Source organism: Cariama cristata, unplaced genomic scaffold (assembly GCF_000690535.1).
Source record: "Cariama cristata isolate BGI_N322 unplaced genomic scaffold, ASM69053v1 scaffold1448, whole genome shotgun sequence".
Classification (NCBI taxonomy): domain Eukaryota; kingdom Metazoa; phylum Chordata; class Aves; order Cariamiformes; family Cariamidae; genus Cariama; species Cariama cristata.
Window position 1 is genome coordinate 52,791 of NW_009631466.1, and position 19,911 is coordinate 72,701.

The following is a 19,911-nucleotide window of genomic DNA, read 5'->3' on the forward strand; positions in this document are numbered from 1 at the left end:
GTGGGGTTCCCGGATTAGTATGTTTGCATAGCTGTGTTTTTTGAATGTGTTAAGGGGAACCAGGGTGAGGATTAAAAATGTCTTTTTGGGGGAATGTGGATATAATTGAAAGCAAATAAACTCTTAATAGACATCTTCAGGCGCAGTGAACTGCTTTCTAAATGTGCTGGTTATAATTGCAGAAAGTATTCATAGAAACTGATTTTGCTCACAAGAAATATTCATCCCTCTGCATAGGAAGAGAGAAAAGCACGTTGTGTTCTGCAGTGGTAGGTTGCTGCGAGAGATATAAGTAAAGCTGAACTCTGTCCCTTGCACTGTAATTTCCAGTACTTCCCCATTTCAAACTGTAAAATATGTGAGGGTTTGGAGTGAGCTTATCCATGACCATCCCCTTACCCCAACATCCCACTGCCTTTGGGCACAAGCTGACCCGCTCTGCTCCTCCTCGTTGTAATTAACAGAAAGAAAATGACTACACAAGTGTGAGGCAAGAGAAAAGCATCGCAGCTGATTTTCAGGGTGACGGTCTTTGTGCAGCCTCGCAGATGCCCCAGTGGGTTATTGCAGCAAATGTTTAGCCTGCTGTAGCTTTCTGGATGGCTGGGATGCTGAGAAAAATTCCTCAGGGCTATTTCTATGGGATTTATTGACTGTTCTGTTGTACTGCTGACTGATTCCTGCACAGACTGAGAAGCTGTTTTGTAGACATTGTACCCTGAGATAAATTTATTCGTTCACCCATTATGTGACCTGTGTATTGGATCAGACCTGCACAATGGACGCTGGTAGCAGCGGCTCGAGCCTTGACGAATTGAATGTCTATCTTCTGAGGTTCATGACGGCAGCTTGCTCCCTACCTACTCTGTTAAAAGGATTACTTAACCATTGCACAATCACTATGGAGACCAGATGGTCTTTTTGCCTGTTTCTTTAGACAAATTGGGTTCAGTGTTCCCTTATGAATAGATATAAGCCCTTCAAAGCCCCCTTGTTGAATGTACTTTCTGCTCCCAGATGAAGAATTCTGAATGTAAACTCATTGCTTGTTTGTGGACTGTGCCTCCTGGATCGAGGAAGGCAGTTTTGCTGGGGGTTTGCAATTTGTTCAGTAGCTTGGAGCTTAGGAAGTTTGTGTGTTGTCTTCTGTTTACCCTGAATCAAAAGTCTTTTGTTCAATCCATGTTACATGTGACATTTTTAAAACTCTTTACATAAATGGATGCACTTAGCAGCATCAAACCTGCAAGGCAAGGGTGTCCTAAATAGCAGCCTTCCAAACTGTTAGAGAGAATAAGCAAGTTAAACAGATTTTCTTTTTTGGGGTGGAGTGTAAGATGAAATTTCTGTGGCTTATCTGTTTTATCAAATACCTTTGTGATAACAGCCATGAATTGGTGTTTATAGGTCTGTAGCGTCTCTAGCGTGATCCAGAAGGATATTTCTCTTTTAAGTCATTTATTTGCTAACCTTCTTCTAGGCTTGCTGTTGAGACTGGTTTTAGTTCTAATTTGCAACTTTTACCTTTGTTTTTGGTAAGGTTAGCAAAATACCTAGGTTACTAGTGAATTCCTTTAAATATATTCAAGGTTCTTATACAGTAAATAGCCACGGAATGAGTCAAAAAGAGCAAAACTCTGCATGTTCGATTGAAAATTATGAACAGTAGCCACTGAATTTATGCAGAAAAGAATATTTTTGGGGGTAGTGTACTGAGAATGATTTCTAGCTAAAACATACGTTTCAAAACTGAGCTGAAGATTTTGTACAGCTTCTTTTCTACTGAGTGTTTCAATCCCTAAACTGCTGGTGTGTTCTCTGAGATTCAGCTTCTGTCCTTTGGTTTTGAGTTGCAAGCTTTGTGTGCCAAGGGAAGAGCCAACACGTTCAGATGGTCAGGAAGAACTTGGGTCTTGTTACCTTTGGGTATGTGCAGTGCTTGGTGCTGCCTTTTTCTTAGTTTACTGGCAGATTAACTTAAAACCAGAATAAACCTAAAGAAGGAGGTTGCTGAGCGGTTGGTTGGTGGAGTGAATTGCGCAGTGGCCTTTCGCTGCAAGGGTCAGAGTTGGAATCCAGGCATGGGGAAGGATAAACAGATGCTGCGGGACATTGCTCCAATCAGTTTGGTCCACGTCGTAATGGATCACTGCACAATCCTACGTCTGTAACTGGTCTTCCAAAAAGAAAACTAGAGGGGACTCAAAGTTTACCCTAACTTAACCAGACCTCTCTTCTCCATTTGTAACTTCAGTCTGACTTTTTTTTGGTATTCATTTTACTTACAGCTGGAGTAAAGTGTAAGTTCTACTTGACTGAAAACCCTCTTTTTTGTCTTTTTGGTGTTTTCTAGGAAGGCTGCGTGCTACTCCATCCTGGTTTTGGCAAGTGTAGCGGCTGGCCAAGAAGACAATGCAGAGTGTGCTAACTGCTAACCGTGCCTGTCTTTAAGAGTGATCCTACAGGTTTACTCTTCGTTTTATACTATGCTTTCCATCTAGAAGTGCTAAGGGCTAGAAGTAGGGATGTTAAAATCTATACGAACTCTAGAAAATAAGATTGTGCTTTCATAACAACTTATTCTGACAAAATTTTAATGAGGCTGCAGTGTGTTCTCCAAGGAGTGATAGTCTGAGATCTGATGTGCAAAGTGCCAATGGAAAAAGCACTTTGATGTTGTTTCTGTAAATTACAAACAGTGGAGATTCACTCCAAGTAACAAAAAGAACAGATTGATCTTTTTTACTTTGGGGTACAGTTTATGTGGATTGAAAATCTTCAGTCATCTCACTGGGGCAATTGGACTGCTCCAGTGTGTGCTGTTCACTGGGAATTCAGTAAAAAGTTGAAGAGGGTTTTACTAAGTGAACTATCGAACTGTGCCATGCTGAACGAACATAATGCAGTTTTGTACTGTAAAGGAAGATGAGGCTATTCGCTAAGTTATTTTTCATTTGTTGTTTTCCTTTCTCCTGGATTGACTCCATTCAAACCCAAAGTTGGGGTTTGCTGAACAGTTCATTGAGGCAACACTTGGTTGCACAGAAACCAATCAAGCTGAAACTGCAGTGGGCTTGTCTCCTGGCAGAAGGGATTTCTCTGAAACTACTGTTCACTTTACATCTAAGTTATGATTATCTTGCTGTCTCCCTTTCATTATGCCATTGTTCTTGGGAGCCAGAGATTTTATAAGTTATAAGAAAAGGATGTTGCCAAGGGTGTGGGTGGAGAAAGGTGTTGACATGATTTCAATGGAGTTAGATTCCAGCTTTGTAACAGGAGGGTAATGAACCATACAGAGAATAGGCTTTCCGAGCCTGCCCCTAAAATAAGTTCAGTTATGAATTTAATGTTGTAAATGGCTATTTAATGGCTTTTTTGGAAACAATTGTTTCATTTCATTTTTAAAAAGACACTTTCCTGTGTAGAGGGTAAAATTGGTCTGTTACTTTTTGCTCTGTCTTCTAGCCATTGTTTCTAATGAAACTCTTCTTAATTTAGTGGAAAATGGGGAATTCAGAAAGCCAATACAGTCTTCAGGGATCAAAAAATCATACTGCTGCTATAGCTGGTGCCAAGCAGAAGCCTTGCTCTCTGAAAATTCGCAGCATTCATGCTAAAGATGAAAAATCTTGCTCTGTGCATGGATGGGGACATACCAGTGGTGGCCCAAACTACAAATCAAGGTCCCTTGCCAGAAGCTGCCTTTCGCACTTCAAGAGTAGTCAGCCTTATTCATCTAGACTCGGTGACACTGTGGTGAAGGTCTCTAAAAGCAATGCCCATGCCAAACACAGGACAAACGTCTCAGGGGACTACTGCCAAGGAAATAATGCAGTGTTTTTGCCCGAGAATGGTTTCCACTATGCTGGCCTTCAAGCTGGAAGTAATCATGCTGCCTCTCGAGAATGCAATGGACACATCTTAAATTGCTACGGAAAGAATGAGGGTCTTGCATCAACCTCCCCATCAGAGGACAGAAGGAGTCCGAAAGTTCTCATTAAAACGCTGGGGAAGCTGGATGGTTGCTTGAGGGTCGAGTTCCACAACAGCAGCAACAGCAAGGTACCAACCGAGGAGTCCACTGGACCTGTCCAGTTGCTGAGATATTCGCCTGCCTTGGAATCTAAGCCAAATAAGCTGCTCGACGTCAGGAGGAACTCCAGCGCAGACTGTTCTTCAAGCCATCATCTGTCACCTACTGATTCAAGGCTTCGATCTAGTAAAGGAAGCTCCCTCAGCTCCGAGTCTTCATGGTATGACTCTCTGTGGGGAAATGCTGGGGATATCAATGAGTTGGATGGTCCATATTTAACCAGGAGCACTCCAGATACAAGCATTCATGCCAGTTTCCCAGCAAGCGACAACAAGAAGTCCTTCAACCAAAGTTCATCTCTTTCCTCACTTCGAGATCTCTATAAGGATACAAATTTGGAAAGCACTCCTCCACCTGGGATCAGGCTGTCTGATGAGTATATCGACACTCATGGTAGCTTGAGCAACCGTGTCTCATTTGCCTCAGACATTGATGTTCCCTCCAGGGTAGAGCAGGGAAGTCCTGCACATTACTCCTCCTACACACTCCCATGCAGAAAGTCCAAGCCCCTCAGCGAGGATGCATCCAAGAAGGATACATTAAAAAACCGAATGCGACGCATCAGTGACTGGACGGGAAGTCTCTCGAGGAAGAAAAGGAAGCTGCAGGTATGTACAACTCCCAGCCTACGTGCCTGAAAGTTGGTTTGTAGGTTCCTCTTATAAATGTAGTGATTGCATCATGTTTGTCCTTCTCGCAGGGTAATTACTTGCTAATTTCATGTAGTAGTTTGTGGAATTCTGAGAAGTGTTGCATCCCTGGCACTGTCTGAAACATCAACAGCAAAAAAAGATAAACGCTTGTGTGTACAAATTTTCCCTTCCTATTTTGTCACCTTCTTAGCTAACTCCAATCTCTGCAGCCTAATCTCTCAGTGAATTAGCTTTTGAAATCGTTGCACTAGTTAAAGAGTGACTTGGAGTTTTTAAGCCTTCTCTTTATTTCCACTATGAAAATATAACCTAGGTATATGTATGAATCAGCATATGTTATCTAAAGAGTGCAAGGAAGGAACAGTAGAAGCAGGATGTTATAAATATCTTTGCAGGTATTCCCTATTTGTATTACTGGCTTCAGTTTGGTTTAATTATCAGTCCATCTCTAGCAAGGCAAGCAACCGTAGGGTGTCAACCAGAGCTGCTGGGTCTGTCTCCACCTCCTCGGAAGGCATGACATGGCGTGCCCTCCTCCTTCCCGCACGTCAGCTTAGTTCACCAGATGGAAAAGCTTGAGTTGCCATCTGGCTTGCTGGGAGATGGTGCTGTGAAGGAGATGGGAGGAGGGCAAGAGGGAGGGAAGGGATGTTTCTTTAGAAGAATTTAAGGCTAATCCCATTAACAGGAATTTAGGATGCCTGTGGTCAGGAATGAAATTCTTATCTCTAGATGTTGGTCCCAGAATCAGCTCTTTAAATGCCAGACTGTGCCTGGACTTCCGCACATAAGTTTGCAAGCTGAGATGGAGGGCAGAGACGGTTTTGGGGTTTGGATTTTTTTTTTTTTTTTTAAGTCTTCCCTAGTGTTTCTCATACAGGAAGAGTCACTGTGCTTCTGTAAATGGAGGATCTGCTCCCTTTCAGCAGCATTGGGGTGCTGACCACTTCAGAAATGAGCGGAGAGCGAAAGGAATGCCTACTTCTGCAACTTAGGCAGCAGCTAAGCGGTAGATCATAGCATAGGCTTTGTGTGGCATGTAGAGCAAACGCTGTCTCCCGTGTTGGAAATTCAGACAGGTGCCTACTTAGGAGACATCTGTCATTGCAATGTAAAACTCTGACGGACCCTTAGGCTCAGAAATGAGGTCAGCCTAAGGTTTGACAGCACAAATCCTAGGTAAGGGCTACAGAAATGGAAAAATGAAAACGAAAGCTGTTTATTTGGATCACTTCTTTTGTGAGTTGGTGCTTGTGTATTTTATCAGATGCTCTCTTTTCACCTTCTTTCTCAGCTGTGAAAGAGAAGGCAGAAAACGTGGAATCGATGAAGAGCCTCAGTGCCTTGTGCCAGGATTCTTCACCAGTTTCGACATCTGTAGCTGTTCTGGATTTTACAGCCAGGCTTTACATACGATCTCTGCATCCCAGACTTTTGTCATGTATTACTTAGTTATGACATTTTCAGAATGGTATTTGTGGTGCAAAATTCATAGCTGTTTTGAATTCATTGTGCAGTGAACTGACTTCAGACACAGCAAGGAAATGTGGATGGCGAGATTGCGCCAAGCTTGAATCTGATTCTGGTAGAAGAAAATCAGCCCTAGCTCCAAAAATGGTGATTTCTTAGAAAAAGGCATAGGAAATAGTCATTGGTTTTTATCAGACAAGTATCCAGTGACAGGAAGGATAAGACAGGTAGCAAATGCTTTATGATTTTGCCTTCTTTGTGAAGCTTGGTCAACTTCTTTCCACCTTGCATGGTTTGATTAACCTGCCATCTCTTCTGGGGGTTGCCGTGTTGTAGTTTGGTAACGATTATACTCTCACCGGGTCCTTTGGCTTAAAAACGCAGAAGTACCGTGCGCGGTTGTGATCTGTCCAATGGGTAGTCCCCGTTTGTAGGACTGTTCATCACAGTGACTGTAGCCTCCGTGCTTTGCTCTGAACAACATGTCCCTTTGTCAGTACGTTATTGTGAGTCACTTGGGCTTGAGCTTAGGTGAAAACTGGAATATTTCCCTATAAGTAGACCTGAGCACCAGTGCTGGTGGAGTCGATAGATCCCTCTGGCTGCCCCAATGGAAACAAGGTAGCCAAGCGTCCTGCTTCACGGCGATGCAGGACCAGGAGGCACCATCTTGGGATATTGAGGGCAGTCCCTTGCCACTAGAAATGTGGTGGAGTTTAATCCCCTTTATGAACAAACTACTGCTTAAAATCAGGTGGGCTTTTCCCCATCTTGAAGGCTGTTTCCAAACCCTTTTACTCTGCTGCTCACCAATCCGCAGGGTAAATGTAGTCCCAGCCAGTTTGTTCTGATACCAATATTGTCCGCTACATTAGGTATTCTTCCCTATCGTTTCATCTGTTACGATTTATTTAAAGAGAGAAATGGTATCTTTTCTCAGCCTGTGTTTGTGGTGCTATGCAGACTGTCTTTGGTCTCCTGTCTTAAGAGAGGAAGTCTGTTTCCTTTTCGTTCTGGCACCCTTCCTTGGCACCTATTTTAAATCATTCATAACCAGATTTAGATATAGGGTATTCCAGAGGAGCCCTCGGCTGTGCCCTGTCCAGTGACTTGAATGTTTCCTTATATCTGACTTGATCTGATACTTGATCTGATATCTCCTGGAATTGCGTTTGAATGATTTCACATCAAGACTTGCAGTCGTTCTGTGCCGTGTCCTGGCTTTTGTTGCATGAGGGTGTCCTGATGCGTTCGCTTAATCCATCGCTGGTACTCTACTGCATGGCATGTCCTCATTTAGTTTAATCCTTGCTGAAATGACATTGGGGAGATGCTGTATCCCAGTGTGTGAGCAGCAAGGTACATGTGATGTATATGAGATCTGCGGACAGATTTTAGGCAGAGTTGTTACACAGCCAGCTGCTTCTTAAAGGTGTAGTGTAAACTCAGTGTGCAACTGTGTAACATGGAGAAAATGAGGAAACGCTGTGTAAAATGAAAATCCAGCTACCAGAAACAGCTGCTGCAGATTGGTTCTTCAAGGAAGTAAATAGCTTCTTTATGGGAATAATTTCTAAAGTTTCCTGACTTTATGAGGCAGAGCCCTGAAGTGTGGTGTAAAGAGAATTTAAAAGAAAGATACATTGAGACAACGTCTTTATTTGGCTTGAAAACTGGTATTAGAGTCTACTTTCAGCTTGGGTCCTAATGAATTTAGCAGGCTGCATTGTTTCCTGCACTGTTCTTTACAGCTAATTATTACATGTGTCACTTTGTCTAATTGGTATCTTAGTTAGCCACTTTATCTTTTGCATTATTTATGACTATTCCAGGGTATAGCTCAGACATGGAGAGATCTGCTTGAATGCAGCTGAGCAGAAATGGTCATAGTTTTCTATATCATCGCTAGATACAACAGAGGGAAAACAAGCAGAAAGTCACCTGGCAGGGAAACCACCACCAGCGGCAATTTGGGTCAGACCTTTTCGGCGGTGATCAGATACTGCTACAGTGAGAGTCTCTCTGAGGACCAGCAGAGAGTGCATGACTGCCGATTCTGTTCTTTTAAAAAAAATCAAATACAAGTGATGTTGTCATGGTGAAGTGTATATATTCATTTTGGATCCTTTGTCCATTTACTCTGCTCTGGTACTTCCTCAATTCTACTCTTTCTGTGTGCGTGGAGAAAACATAGGATGTGGTTAGTGGCTGTTCACGGACAGGTTGTATCCCACCCTTTTCGTTAATGCTTGTTGTCCATGAGTGACCCTTCACAGCAGACACTTTCTTCTGTGTGCGTCTCATGTTGTTTTCCTTACTAGTGCTTTGGGACTGAAAGAAATACATATTCATAGAATCATAGAATGCTTTGGGTTGGAAGGGACCTTTAAGGGTCATCTAGTCCAACCCCTGAATATTCTTAATAAACTGTATGTTAATGTTTTCTAGAGGACACTGGCAGTTCCTGGAGAATAGTCAAACAATTAAAATACAGGATTTTGGCACACATGTGCAGTGACAGTAATTAAAAAGAGGGTGAAGAAAGCTTCCATTTTCCCACCGAACTGCAGATGCCTGGTGCAGTTGTACGATCCATGTTGTACGGTCGCTTTGTGGGCTTAAACACGTTACGTGATTATTCCCCACCGTGATTTCCCTCCCTTTACCGTATAAAAAGCAAAACCGTTGATGTTTAGGAAGTTACTCTCAGAGAATGCTGTTTAACACACTGCAATAAGATTTGAGGAACGTGCTCCATTACCAGGAGAACTGGACCCTTTTTGCCAGACACAGTGATCTGAAAAGCCAGACTTGGACTTCAGCGTACCATAAGAGAACATGGGTTTTGGTTCAAGTTGGCTTTTGCGAGGCCAGGACCACCGGTGTCCTGCTGCTTGAGAAGTGGCTTCGCCGGCGACGCATGGGATGGTCTGTGACCCCACTGTTGCTCTTGGCTGTGCATTGGAGGTCCTGATGCTATCAAAACACAGCAGAGCTTTTCCGCTGCAGTTTTGAGGAGTATCAAGTAGGAAGCAAAGGAAGTAAAAAAAATAGTTGCTTTCAAAGCTGCTGGTGAGAGCAGCTCACAGGAGACCAAGGTTTATTTACTTTATTTGTGTACAGAAGTCTATGAGCAAATAAATGCTTTTAGAGAGGCAAGTCTAAACTTGAAAGTATAATAGTTTTATTGTTACTGAGGGTAGTAGCTTCACTTCTTGAATTGTTTATAGCCATCTCTTCTTTTCTCTTCCCTCACACTTTTCCTGCAAAAGGCAGCAGGTTTTTTGTGTTGTATGTTCTTAAATCTTGGTTGCTTTTAAATAGCATCGGCAACGCTTGAGTTGGGAAGACAGTAAATGGCTTCTTATGATGGATGGTGTGGTTCTCGACAGTGAAGTTAGTCCAAGGAGCTCTGTTTTGGGTAGTACAAAAATCCCCATCCATCACTGGAACGTGGGAGAGTTGGGAGCAGTCAGCACGTTACTGGGAATGGCTTAAGAAAGAAAAGGCCCAGATTGCCAACAAAGTCCCATGTTCACAACCAGTGGCAAGAAACGGGCCTACGTTAGCATCCATGCCACAAGGCAGAGTTGAAGTCATACCATCAGGCCTGAGAATTTAAAATAAAATTGGCCAGCCCTCTCAATACAAGGGGTGAAGTTGCACAATGCAATTAGGAGAAAGGCCTGTTGGTGCTTGATGAGATAGTCGAGCTCCTGGGGGATTTCCAGCAAGTCAGAAAATACACACCTCTGCGGTCTGGAGACTGGCTTCTTGCCAGTCAGCAAGCACGTCTTTCCTTTTTTAAATCACCTCTTCTGTTAGATTAGATTTTTGTCAATTGTTCAATACTAACAAGCTTAAAATACTCTCAACTTTTGACCTTTTTTGTGTTGGTTAAGCACAGTTGGACAAATAGAAAGCGGAGGTAAAATCAGCCTAGCTGTGCTGAAACTAAATGTAGCTGCCTTGCACAAATGGCGTGTCACCAAAGTATTGAAAACTCTGTAATAATAAAGAAACTTGTTGTAATGCTGTTCCTGCTTGTACTCAAACAGGCGTGTAAGCGGTGGTGCCTGGGGTTCAGCCAGAGGATGTTGTTGTCTCCTGGAATCCCTCAGGTTTCAGCTAGTAGAAGCCCCAGTAGTTACTAGTGAATTTGGAGATTACTCGCAGGTGTCTGAGTTACCAAAGCTTGCAGACTTAGTGGTTAGAGTTTAACAGGGTTCTGCTGAGAAAAGAGTGAGTGGTGGCACTGATGATGTCAGCGGCCGCCGAGGCAAAGCAGATGATGTAATGGTGAAAAGACGTGGCCCTTGATGTAGGAACTGGCCGTGGCTAAACATGAAACAAATTTAAATGCCAGATGAGGTGTGTCTTTTCTTCATAGCTCTGGTGACCGATTGCTGACAAGTTCCTTTTTTGCACAGGAGCCAAAGTGTAAAGATGGGAACGAATACTTTAACAGCAGAATGGACAACTTCACCGCAGACACGCTGGCGCTGTCGCAGCTCTCTGCTTCACTGTGGTCACCCGGCTCCAGCCACGTCCTGTCCCAGAGAAGCGAGTCCACCAACGCGGTCAGCAGTGATGCCCTGAGGCAGAACATTTACGAAAACTTCATGCGAGAGCTGGAGATGAGCAGGACAAACCTGGAGAACACCGAGACCTCGTCGGAAACGGAGGACTCCAGTGGCGAGTCCCTCAGCTCCTTGGAGCAGCTGGATTTGTTGTATGAGAAAGAGCAAGGAGTGGTGCGCAAGGCAGGGTGGCTGTTCTTCAAACCCCTAGTGACCCTGCAGAAGGAGAAGAAGCTGGAGCTGGTCACACGGCGGAAGTGGAAGCAGTATTGGGTCACACTGAAAGGTAAACCACCACGTTGCTCCTTTGGCTTGGCAGCAGCAGTTGCTTCTGTTGTGTCTTAGCAACTTTTCATGCATGCTGGTTTCTGTTAGCAGGTTTAGGGGGGATCAGAAATTCAGATCCAGCTTTACACAGTCTACCCACACACTTAAAGTGGAGCATATGCCGGAGCAGCCCACTGAATTGAGGTGATGCTCATGTCTTTGGTACTGCACATGCAAGCCTGGCGTTTCATACCATAGTGGGAAGGAATTGTTTTGTCTGACTTCCTAGTTGCTCTACTCATGCAGAATTAGGGGTTTAGAAAATGCTTTTGAATATTTGGAGATCAAGGACCAAACTGAACCAAAACTGAGAAAAATAGAGAAGTTACACCTCTGTCTCAGGGGGAGTCAAAATTTAAGGATCAGGAGAAGTCCCTGGTGCCCAGTTCCCTGTCACAAGCATGCAGTTCCTTGGGCTCTGCTATGAGATTTACTTAAAGTTGGGGTAAGTTAATGTAAAAATGTTCAATTCGTTTCCAGTGCTTCAGGTGGCAACATATCCCCGTGCTAAAGCATTTACACAGAAAAGTGTGTGATTCAGAGCAGAGGAGGCTGAAGCAGTAGCCATAGCAGGGGAAGCCCTGCAGTGCCCAAGGCTTAGCTGCCATGGACCCCTCCCAGGGCTCACGAGTCTCCCTCCTTTCCCTGGATGGTCCTTCACCTTGCCCACTCCCTGCAATACCAAGCCCTTCTTGCTTTTGGCATGTCCATCTTCCCCTCTGCCCTGCCTTCTCCTGCTGTGAAACAGCCCAGTGGGAAGGCAAAATCCTCCTAAAAGGGGCTGCTGGTGCTCAGCGCTGTGCCCACGGTGCACGTTAGTGGCTCAGAGTAATAGAGCAGGTAGGTGTGCCGCAAGACGTGTATGGGTGTCAGGAAATGCGAGAAGGAAAATAACATCTCATGTGGGGAGGAAGAGGAATTTAATGGGTGAGTTCCTAGGCCTTTTTTTTTTTTTTGAATTGCATCCAAAGGATTTGCCTTTCAGTAAATACAATGTTGAGTTAATGAGTAAGGAAATGATCAAACTTAATAATTTCCTAGCATATCTGGGACTGGAGGAGAGAAAATAACAACTTTCCCACAGGTTGCCCTTTTCAAAATTCTGCATGGGTGTAGACCTGGAAAGAAATCAACAGCGAACAGCAAGTGTTGGGAATGTTGTCCTTGATAGTGCTGATTTAAAAGAAACAAACTCACAAGAATGTAGCGATTCTGCCTAATAATTCAGAGACCTGTTATCAAGGGATCAAAATGTAGGCAGTCTTAACAGTTTAAATCACTTATCTTGATCATCGGATAGCATGATTCATGCCTACGAGCAGTGTATACAAAGGGAAAAACAATATTTGAATTCCACCCTCTTATTGTATGTGTTTGCATTATGGAGTATGAATACGAGTTTGACCTGCCTCTTCTAAAATTCAAGTAGTTTCTGAACAATCCTATCAAAACTCTAAACTGAAGTACATTATCTAGTAGTAGTGCATGCATTTCTGGGATAATGAAGCTCTGGGAAGGACTTTAGGTGCTTTGTGTTTAGTTCTTTGCTATAAAAGTGGCTTATTGGTGACCTTGAACAAGGCACATCCCTTCTTTTTACCTGAATTTCCCCAGCTATAAAAATAAAATTCTTTGTAAGATGCTTTATTAACTTCTGACATTATAAGAAATATTAGATACAATGCTTTTTACTTCAGATGGGTGATGTGGCTGCATTCATGGCGCAGAATCTCTTCCGCTTTGTTAGCTGTTTTAAATATCCATTCCTCATTTCCTTGATCTCGTACCTTTATTGTCCTGTGGAGACTTCTGATGCCAAAACAAACTTGCCTGTCTGGATATCAAGGCGTAGTTCTGTTTTCATAATATGCTATATCAAGATCAAGGCGCTTGCTTTGGTTCTCCTTATACAGGGTTTTGAATAAATCTGTGTTTAATTTGTTCTTGAAGTTTAAATAGCCAAGATATTTAAAAATATGACTTAAAATAGCCACATATGCAAATGGAGAACAGCATGTTTCTTTGCACTCTGTTGAGATGTGTTTAATTATAAATAGACGGAAGGCTTATAACCATCTGGTTACCTGTCACACTTCAAAGTATACACGTCCTGAGGCCTCTGCCTTACTTCCAGGGCCACCAAGACTGGAGCTTGAATAGTAACCCTTTAACAAGAGGAACTCTCTTTTCCATCTATCCTGTCTCGTTAGTTTGTTTTAACGAGGGAAATGGCTTTCCCATTGCACCTCCCCCTTCAGTTCAAGTTTTGATTAAAATACTTGGACAATAATCAGTCCCAGTGGGTCTGTCAGAGTTTGTGAAACCTGCTGCTTCCAGGGCTCACATGGCTTGACCTGAAGATATACCTGGGGTACTGTACACCTGAACACGCATGCCCTTCAATATTTTTTATTTATGTACATATAAACTGTCGGGATAAAAAAAAGATGTATCTTTAGTTACATTTTCAATAACGCATAGGGGAAATATGGGAGTTTAAAATAGAGCTTAATTTGCACTTTCCTAAAATGCAGAAGTAGAAGTGGTTGTGCTGTGCTGCTGCTGCTGCTGAATAGAAGAGGGGACTTGGTTTCCTTGGTTTAGTTTGCCCTGTTATGTTGAAGTGAGGACAGAAGTGCCATGCCTGATATGCAGAGCGTAACAAACCATAGCCACCTTTTCCAACTGCAGAGATCTCCAAGTGTCTCGGTGTCATAAAGCAGATCAAGTGAAGGCTGCTAAGGGGAAAGGATAGGACCAACTCTAGGATTTGCTCTTATCCTAAATATTCTGCCAGACACTCTGGACAGTAAGAGGAAAAGGCGCACTGAAGTAGTATAGAGGCATTTCTATTTATTGGATTCCTTCCTTTGAAAACTTGTCAGTCATCAGGAGATTTGGTCAGTAACCTCTGATATATATATTTGGAGTACTGTGTCCAGTTCTGGGCTCCCCAGTTCAAGAAAGACAAGGAACTACTGGAGAAAGTCCAGCGGAGGGCAATGAAGGTGATGAGGGAACTGGAGCATCTCCCTGATGAGGAAAGGCTGAGGGAGCTGGGTCTGTCCAGCCTGGAGAAGAGAGGCTGTGGAGTCTCCTTCTCTGGAGATATTCAAAACCTGCCTGGACGTGATCCTGTGTAACTGCTGTAGGTGACCCTACTTTGGCAGGGGGTTGGACTGGATGGTCTCCAGAGGTCCCTTCCCTTCCAACCCCCACCAGTCTGAGATTCTGTGATTTCCATTTTTTTTGTAACTGCTGTACATTTATTAGCACTGGAGTATGTGCTGAAATCCATCTGATGTATCTCACTTTTCATACACTTTAAACTTGGGCTGTATGAGGACCGGTGTATTCCACCTCATAACTTCTCACAGCAAATGTGTCCCATAAACTCTAGTAGACCCAGCTTTCCCCTTTATCAGACAGAAGAATCAAAAAACCCCTGCTTTTGGTTCTGATTTCAGTTTCGAAATTTGAGGAAGCTCCCCTCGAATTTACATGACTTTGGATGATGTGTCTGGGATTTTTAATACAGCATTAAGTGTAAATTTTAGATAATTACTAAAATAAAAGTTGAACTCTGTTTTTACTTGACTATTTTAAAAGCATCTACAGAGGGAACGTTTCTGTTTTGCGATGTCCCCTTGATATGCACTTCCTAGGCCTATTTCCATGTGCATATATGCACCCAGTGTGTCACACAGAAACACCAACAGCCTGAAAATCAGCAAATTAACCCAAAATCTCAGTTTTGGTGCTTCCCTGTGTTTTGGTGCCTTTTTGATTTGAAGGAAAAACAACAACAAAAAGTGGGCTAGAGAGATGACAATGCCATAGCCCTAGTAAACTTAATCTTTGTATTAGCTGAATTTTAACTCCTCTACTGAATATGTATAGGGCTTGCAGCAGTAATATATTCATGGATTACTAGGCCCTAAGGGACCACTGTGATTATTTAGTCTGACTTGCTATGTAATGCAGCCATAGGTCTTCTCTAAATTAATTCCTGAATGAATTTGAGCATATCTTTTTGGAGAAGGCTTGCCTTGCTGGAGAATCCACCATCGGCCTCAGATTTTTCTGACTTCTTAGGTTATCCTCAGTTTTCAAAATGTATTTATATTATCTGGTGTTAGTTCTTCCAGGTTAAACATTTATCTTCCAAATTAAAAAAGAAAAACATCAAACCCTCTGTTACTAAACTGCCATTTCCCAGGGGTGAAAGTGAGGTGTATTTACTTATTTTCTCTGGGTGTACATCTAGCCTAAGAAATTCTTAAGAAATCTAGTTTATGACTAGAGTATTTTAGTAATGCAATTCAGTCTGTGACCCCTTGAACAGGTGAAATGGTGCATCTCAGAAGACAGTGGCTTGTAATGAGGGACAGGAAAAAAGGCTGGTGGGGATGGAGAGGACAGGGCCTTCCTGAGCCAACTTCACTGCCAAAGGCAACATGGCAACGTAGTTGTACTTCTGGGGACTGGGATCAAGTCTCCTCTGCTGTCCTCCAGAAGTAATTCCTCTTGTTACTCTCAGGATTGCCATCATCAAGGATGAGGTTTGTTTTCTGGATGCAAGTTTCGTACCTTAGATGTTACACTGTCTACAAGACCGAACATGCTCAAACTCAGCCCCTTCGAACTGTTTTAAATTATTCGGAATTGTTTTAGTCTCCAGTTTGCAGGTAGATTCAAGGAAATACAGTTTAAATTTGAGACGAATATTCGCTAAGCGTGTTGTTTGAAGACAAAAGTTTCTGCAAATCTTTTCAACAAATACAAAGATTTCTTAAGTGGCGGTTATGAGAGAGTTGGTTCAATTTAATAAAGAAACACAAAAGCTGATTTAATTAAGCAGGGATTAATCTTTTCTACATGCTTTAACATTTTAATAGGCTGAGTTTATTCATAGAATCATAGAATGATTTGGGTTGGAAGGGACCTTTAAAAATGTCTAGTCCAACCCCCTTGCCATGGGCAGGGACATCTTTCACTAGATCAGGTTACTCAAACCCCATCCAGTCTGACCTTGAACACTTCCATATTGAGGTATCCTGTTTTATTTTTTGAGTCTGTGGATGTTTGTTGTGTCCTTATTAGATGTCTGTTCCAACTTTTTGTTGGCAAATTCATCATTAACTTTGCCTGTTTTCCAGTTTAGAAGATCTTCCTTTTTTCTCGTTCAAAAGTGATGTTCCCTGTCACTGAAGGGTGTCTTAATTCACAAAAGCATCAATATAAGAGAACTCAAATGGGATATCCAGAACTTACTTTCTCCTTACCTTTTTTTTCTGTCCCTCTGAACTGCAAAGGTTGTACTCTGCTGTTTTACGAGACCTATGGAAGGAACTCGATGGAGCAGAGCAGTTTGCCTCGATACGCCCTGTTTGCAGAAGACAGTATAGTTCAGTCTGTTCCAGAACATCCAAAGAAAGAAAATGTGTTCTGTCTCAGCAATTCTTTTGGAGATGTCTACCTATTTCAGGTAACTGTGAGCATATGTAACTTTGTGGTTGTTTCCATTTTAGGATTTCTTTGGGAGTATGCACATGCATGTATATAATTGTATATACACATGCACACACACACACACATCATGCTTGTGCCTTTGACTTAAAAATAATAGCATAATTACACTATTACACTATACTGTTATAATATTGATTTAAGTGTAGGGTATGACTTCAGGTATATGATATTACACCAGTTGGCTCAGTCAATTATGGTTCAGAAATAAAGAGAACAAAGATCGCAAATTTACAAGACACTTTTGGTACCTGGTTGCTACAAGCTTCTAGAAAATTAGTGTTATTATCAATATTTTTCACATCTATTAGCATTGCACCCTTACAGAATGGTGTGCTCAGCCCTGAATCTGCTGCCCTCAAAGTGAGTTTGCTTGAGGAAGGTGTTCAAAAAAGAAGGCTAAAAATAATCTAAAGATCTTGGCTGCTTAACTGCACCACTGGAAATGTTAATAAAGAACAGTATTATGTGGAAGTGCCTACATAGAAACTTGTGGATTCATAGGCACGCTTGTAAATATCTCCAGAGACACTTTCTGCAGATATATTCTCTTTACCTGGCTGTCCTCTCTCTCCACTAACTTGGTATTTTTTAAGTAAACAAACACCTCTCCTCAGACCTTACATGTAAAATCTTCTCTGTTGCTTTGTTACCTGCAGCAGAGGAGGTTTATTGTTGAAACCTGGTGGATTTTACCTTAATTAATGGGAGGGATGAAGGATTCAAGTCACATCTTTCCCACAGCTTGTGGGGCTCTGTTGAGCTCCTGGAGCTCTCAGACCTTGCAGGTCTAAGAAGCAGAAGCTGAAGATTGGAGGCAAATCATGACGGAGTGCAGGAAAAGCTCGCACTTCCTTTATTTACACAGTTTTAAAGATAAATCTTTATTTCACTCGTTTTAAGATAAAGTGCCTAAGATCACACTGAAACTGTCAAGCACTTCATGTCCTAGAGCTGCTGATGTTTTATTTTTATTTTTTCCCCTCTTGTCTGCTCGTAATGTTGCGCCATTAATTTGTTTCACAGGCAACAAGCCAGACGGATCTGGAAAACTGGGTTACTGCCATACATTCAGCCTGTGCTTCCCTCTTTGCGAAGAAGCTTGGGAAAGAGGACACCGTTAGGCTGCTGAAAAATCAAACCAAGAGTCTCTTCCAGAAGATTGACATGGATGGCAAGATGAAAAAGATGGCAGAATTGCAGCTCTCAGTTGTCAGCGATCCAAAAAACAGGAAGGCCATAGAGAATCAGGTACTGGAAACAATATTTTTATGGGAACATACTTATCATTATTCCTTGCTTTGGATTCTGACTGTCTGTGCTTTCTAGGCCTGAGACTAATTGTCCTGGGGATAGCCAGCACAGTAGTTGTAATTATTGCCAGGTTTCTTCAGCAATCCAAAGCAGCGCGGGAGGTAGACTTCTCAAAGCTGAGGATCAGACCGACCTGTTTTATGAGCACAAAGCTATTTCTTTTCTCTTCTGGAAAAATGTAATTAATGTTCACTGTTTTATGATATGCCTAGCTGTTAATAATATCTAGCTGTTACATGGCATACCACAGAATATGCAGTACATTCAGTGAATAATTTATTATTGAATTGCAATAGAGATTTAAGAATAGGTACTTAGCAGTACTGTTCTGCACCTTAAGACAGGATGTGAAGAGTACTTTATCCAAATAAAATTGGAGGAAAGACTGAGGCAGACAAAACCATGTGCTTCAGTTGAAACTTAACCATGACTAGAAGGCCAGGATCCACTAGACTTCTTAAAAAGCTCTGTAGGAGTCTAAATGAGAACAAGAAGTCAAGACTGGAGTTCTCCATCACAGGTGGAAAAGCGCTGCTGTGAGCACCACTGGCAGCCACTGGAGCATTATACCCCTCAAAGAAAAAAGGGACACTTGGTCGCTAACAGCACTTCTTGTAATACTCTCTGGTTGCGTACTGGGAATTTTTTATCTCAGTATAAGCCCAGGTCCTTTGCTGCTTAGCTTGGGAGAGCTAACATACTAAAGGCAAGATCTTTGCCCATGGTTGGAGCAGACAAAATGTTTACATCCAAACTTTTGTCTAGGCTAATTTTGTTTTGTTGCAGCGAGAAATGAGCTGAGTTGTGAGTTGCCTCCCCCTGTAATTCTGAGTACAGCTTCTGAATGCCTGATGTGTTACTCTGATCACATTTTTATATTATGGTGGTAGGAATGTCTGAATCTTGACTAAAGCAGCAGCTTAGTCCTGAGGAAAATTCACCACTAAGATTTGTTTTTAAAACAAAAACCAGAATGACTGCCCCAAAATTTAGTGTTCATGGGATTTTAACCAAGCCATGCCTAAGACAAAAGGTCAGGGCAAATTGATGAGCAGCTACAACTGTTCCTCAGTGAAAATGATCGCCTTATTGTCTGGACGGTGGTGCATGGACATCAAGACTTCCTCTGCTCTCACTTCTAGCACGTGAACAAGGAATCACTCCATCACTTATGGAAATACATCTTGAGGTGTTGACATCTTACCCATGCCCACAGTTTTGCAGGCAAAAGATGCTTTAATTAGATATGCTTAGTGTTTAGGCAAAGACCTCACTACCCAGGGCCTCTAGAAGTGTACTAAAGTTGTCTAGTAGTTTAGCCTAATAGGTCTGTGGACTGCGGTATCTTTTATTTTATTAGACCATTAACAGAAGACATCTGATAATTTCAAATTGTTGACTGGTATTTGAGAGCCCATCCCTACCTACCTTTCCAGTCTGAGTAGCTATTGCTCTGTCATTACTTTAGGCTGCACATTACGACCTCTTGAGTAGCAACCCAAGTTTATTTCCATTGATCCAGTACAGCATAATTAGATTTCTTTAGTTAGTGGAACACTTCCAGTTTCAGGAATTTGATGCTTATAATATTTAAAATTCTTACTACACTGGTTTGAACTTGACGAAGGGCAGACTGACTGGTATTGACTTCACTGTCAAGCTCTTGTAGCACACCTCCATCTGATGCTGTATGAGCAGAGTTCAAAAAGTATGCAAGTTTGTGTAGGGATTTGTGGTGCAGATGTTCATAAGCCCTTTGAGTGCTCAGATGTTCATAATTTATTTCCAGGTCTTTATTTCATGGTCCAGAGCCTAGTGAGATGAGTGGAGGAGGAAAAAAGTTAAGCATCCTTTTATTGCAGTAGATTTTGAGACCTAGAAGAATATACAGATTTCTAGAGATGTCTAGTCCTTGTAACATAGGATGCACTGAGGAAAAATC

At 42.3% G+C, this 19,911-nt stretch overlaps 1 protein-coding gene across 1 annotated transcript in view; it reads left to right on the forward strand.

Moving 5' to 3' along the window:
• Positions 1 to 2,353: 2,353 nt before the first annotated feature.
• The window catches only part of LOC104166126 (T-lymphoma invasion and metastasis-inducing protein 2-like), a gene marked incomplete at its 3' end in the record, with an annotated part of 41,411 nt that continues 23,853 nt past the window's right edge, over positions 2,354 to 19,911 (forward strand). Inside the window, exons 1-5 of the mRNA XM_009705955.1 lie at positions 2,354 to 2,465; positions 3,502 to 4,704; positions 10,650 to 11,085; positions 16,442 to 16,614; positions 17,682 to 17,906. Of these exons, the coding sequence (XP_009704257.1) occupies positions 3,508 to 4,704; positions 10,650 to 11,085; positions 16,442 to 16,614; positions 17,682 to 17,906 (2,031 nt within the window). The remainder of the gene's footprint in view (positions 2,466 to 3,501; positions 4,705 to 10,649; positions 11,086 to 16,441; positions 16,615 to 17,681; positions 17,907 to 19,911) is intronic.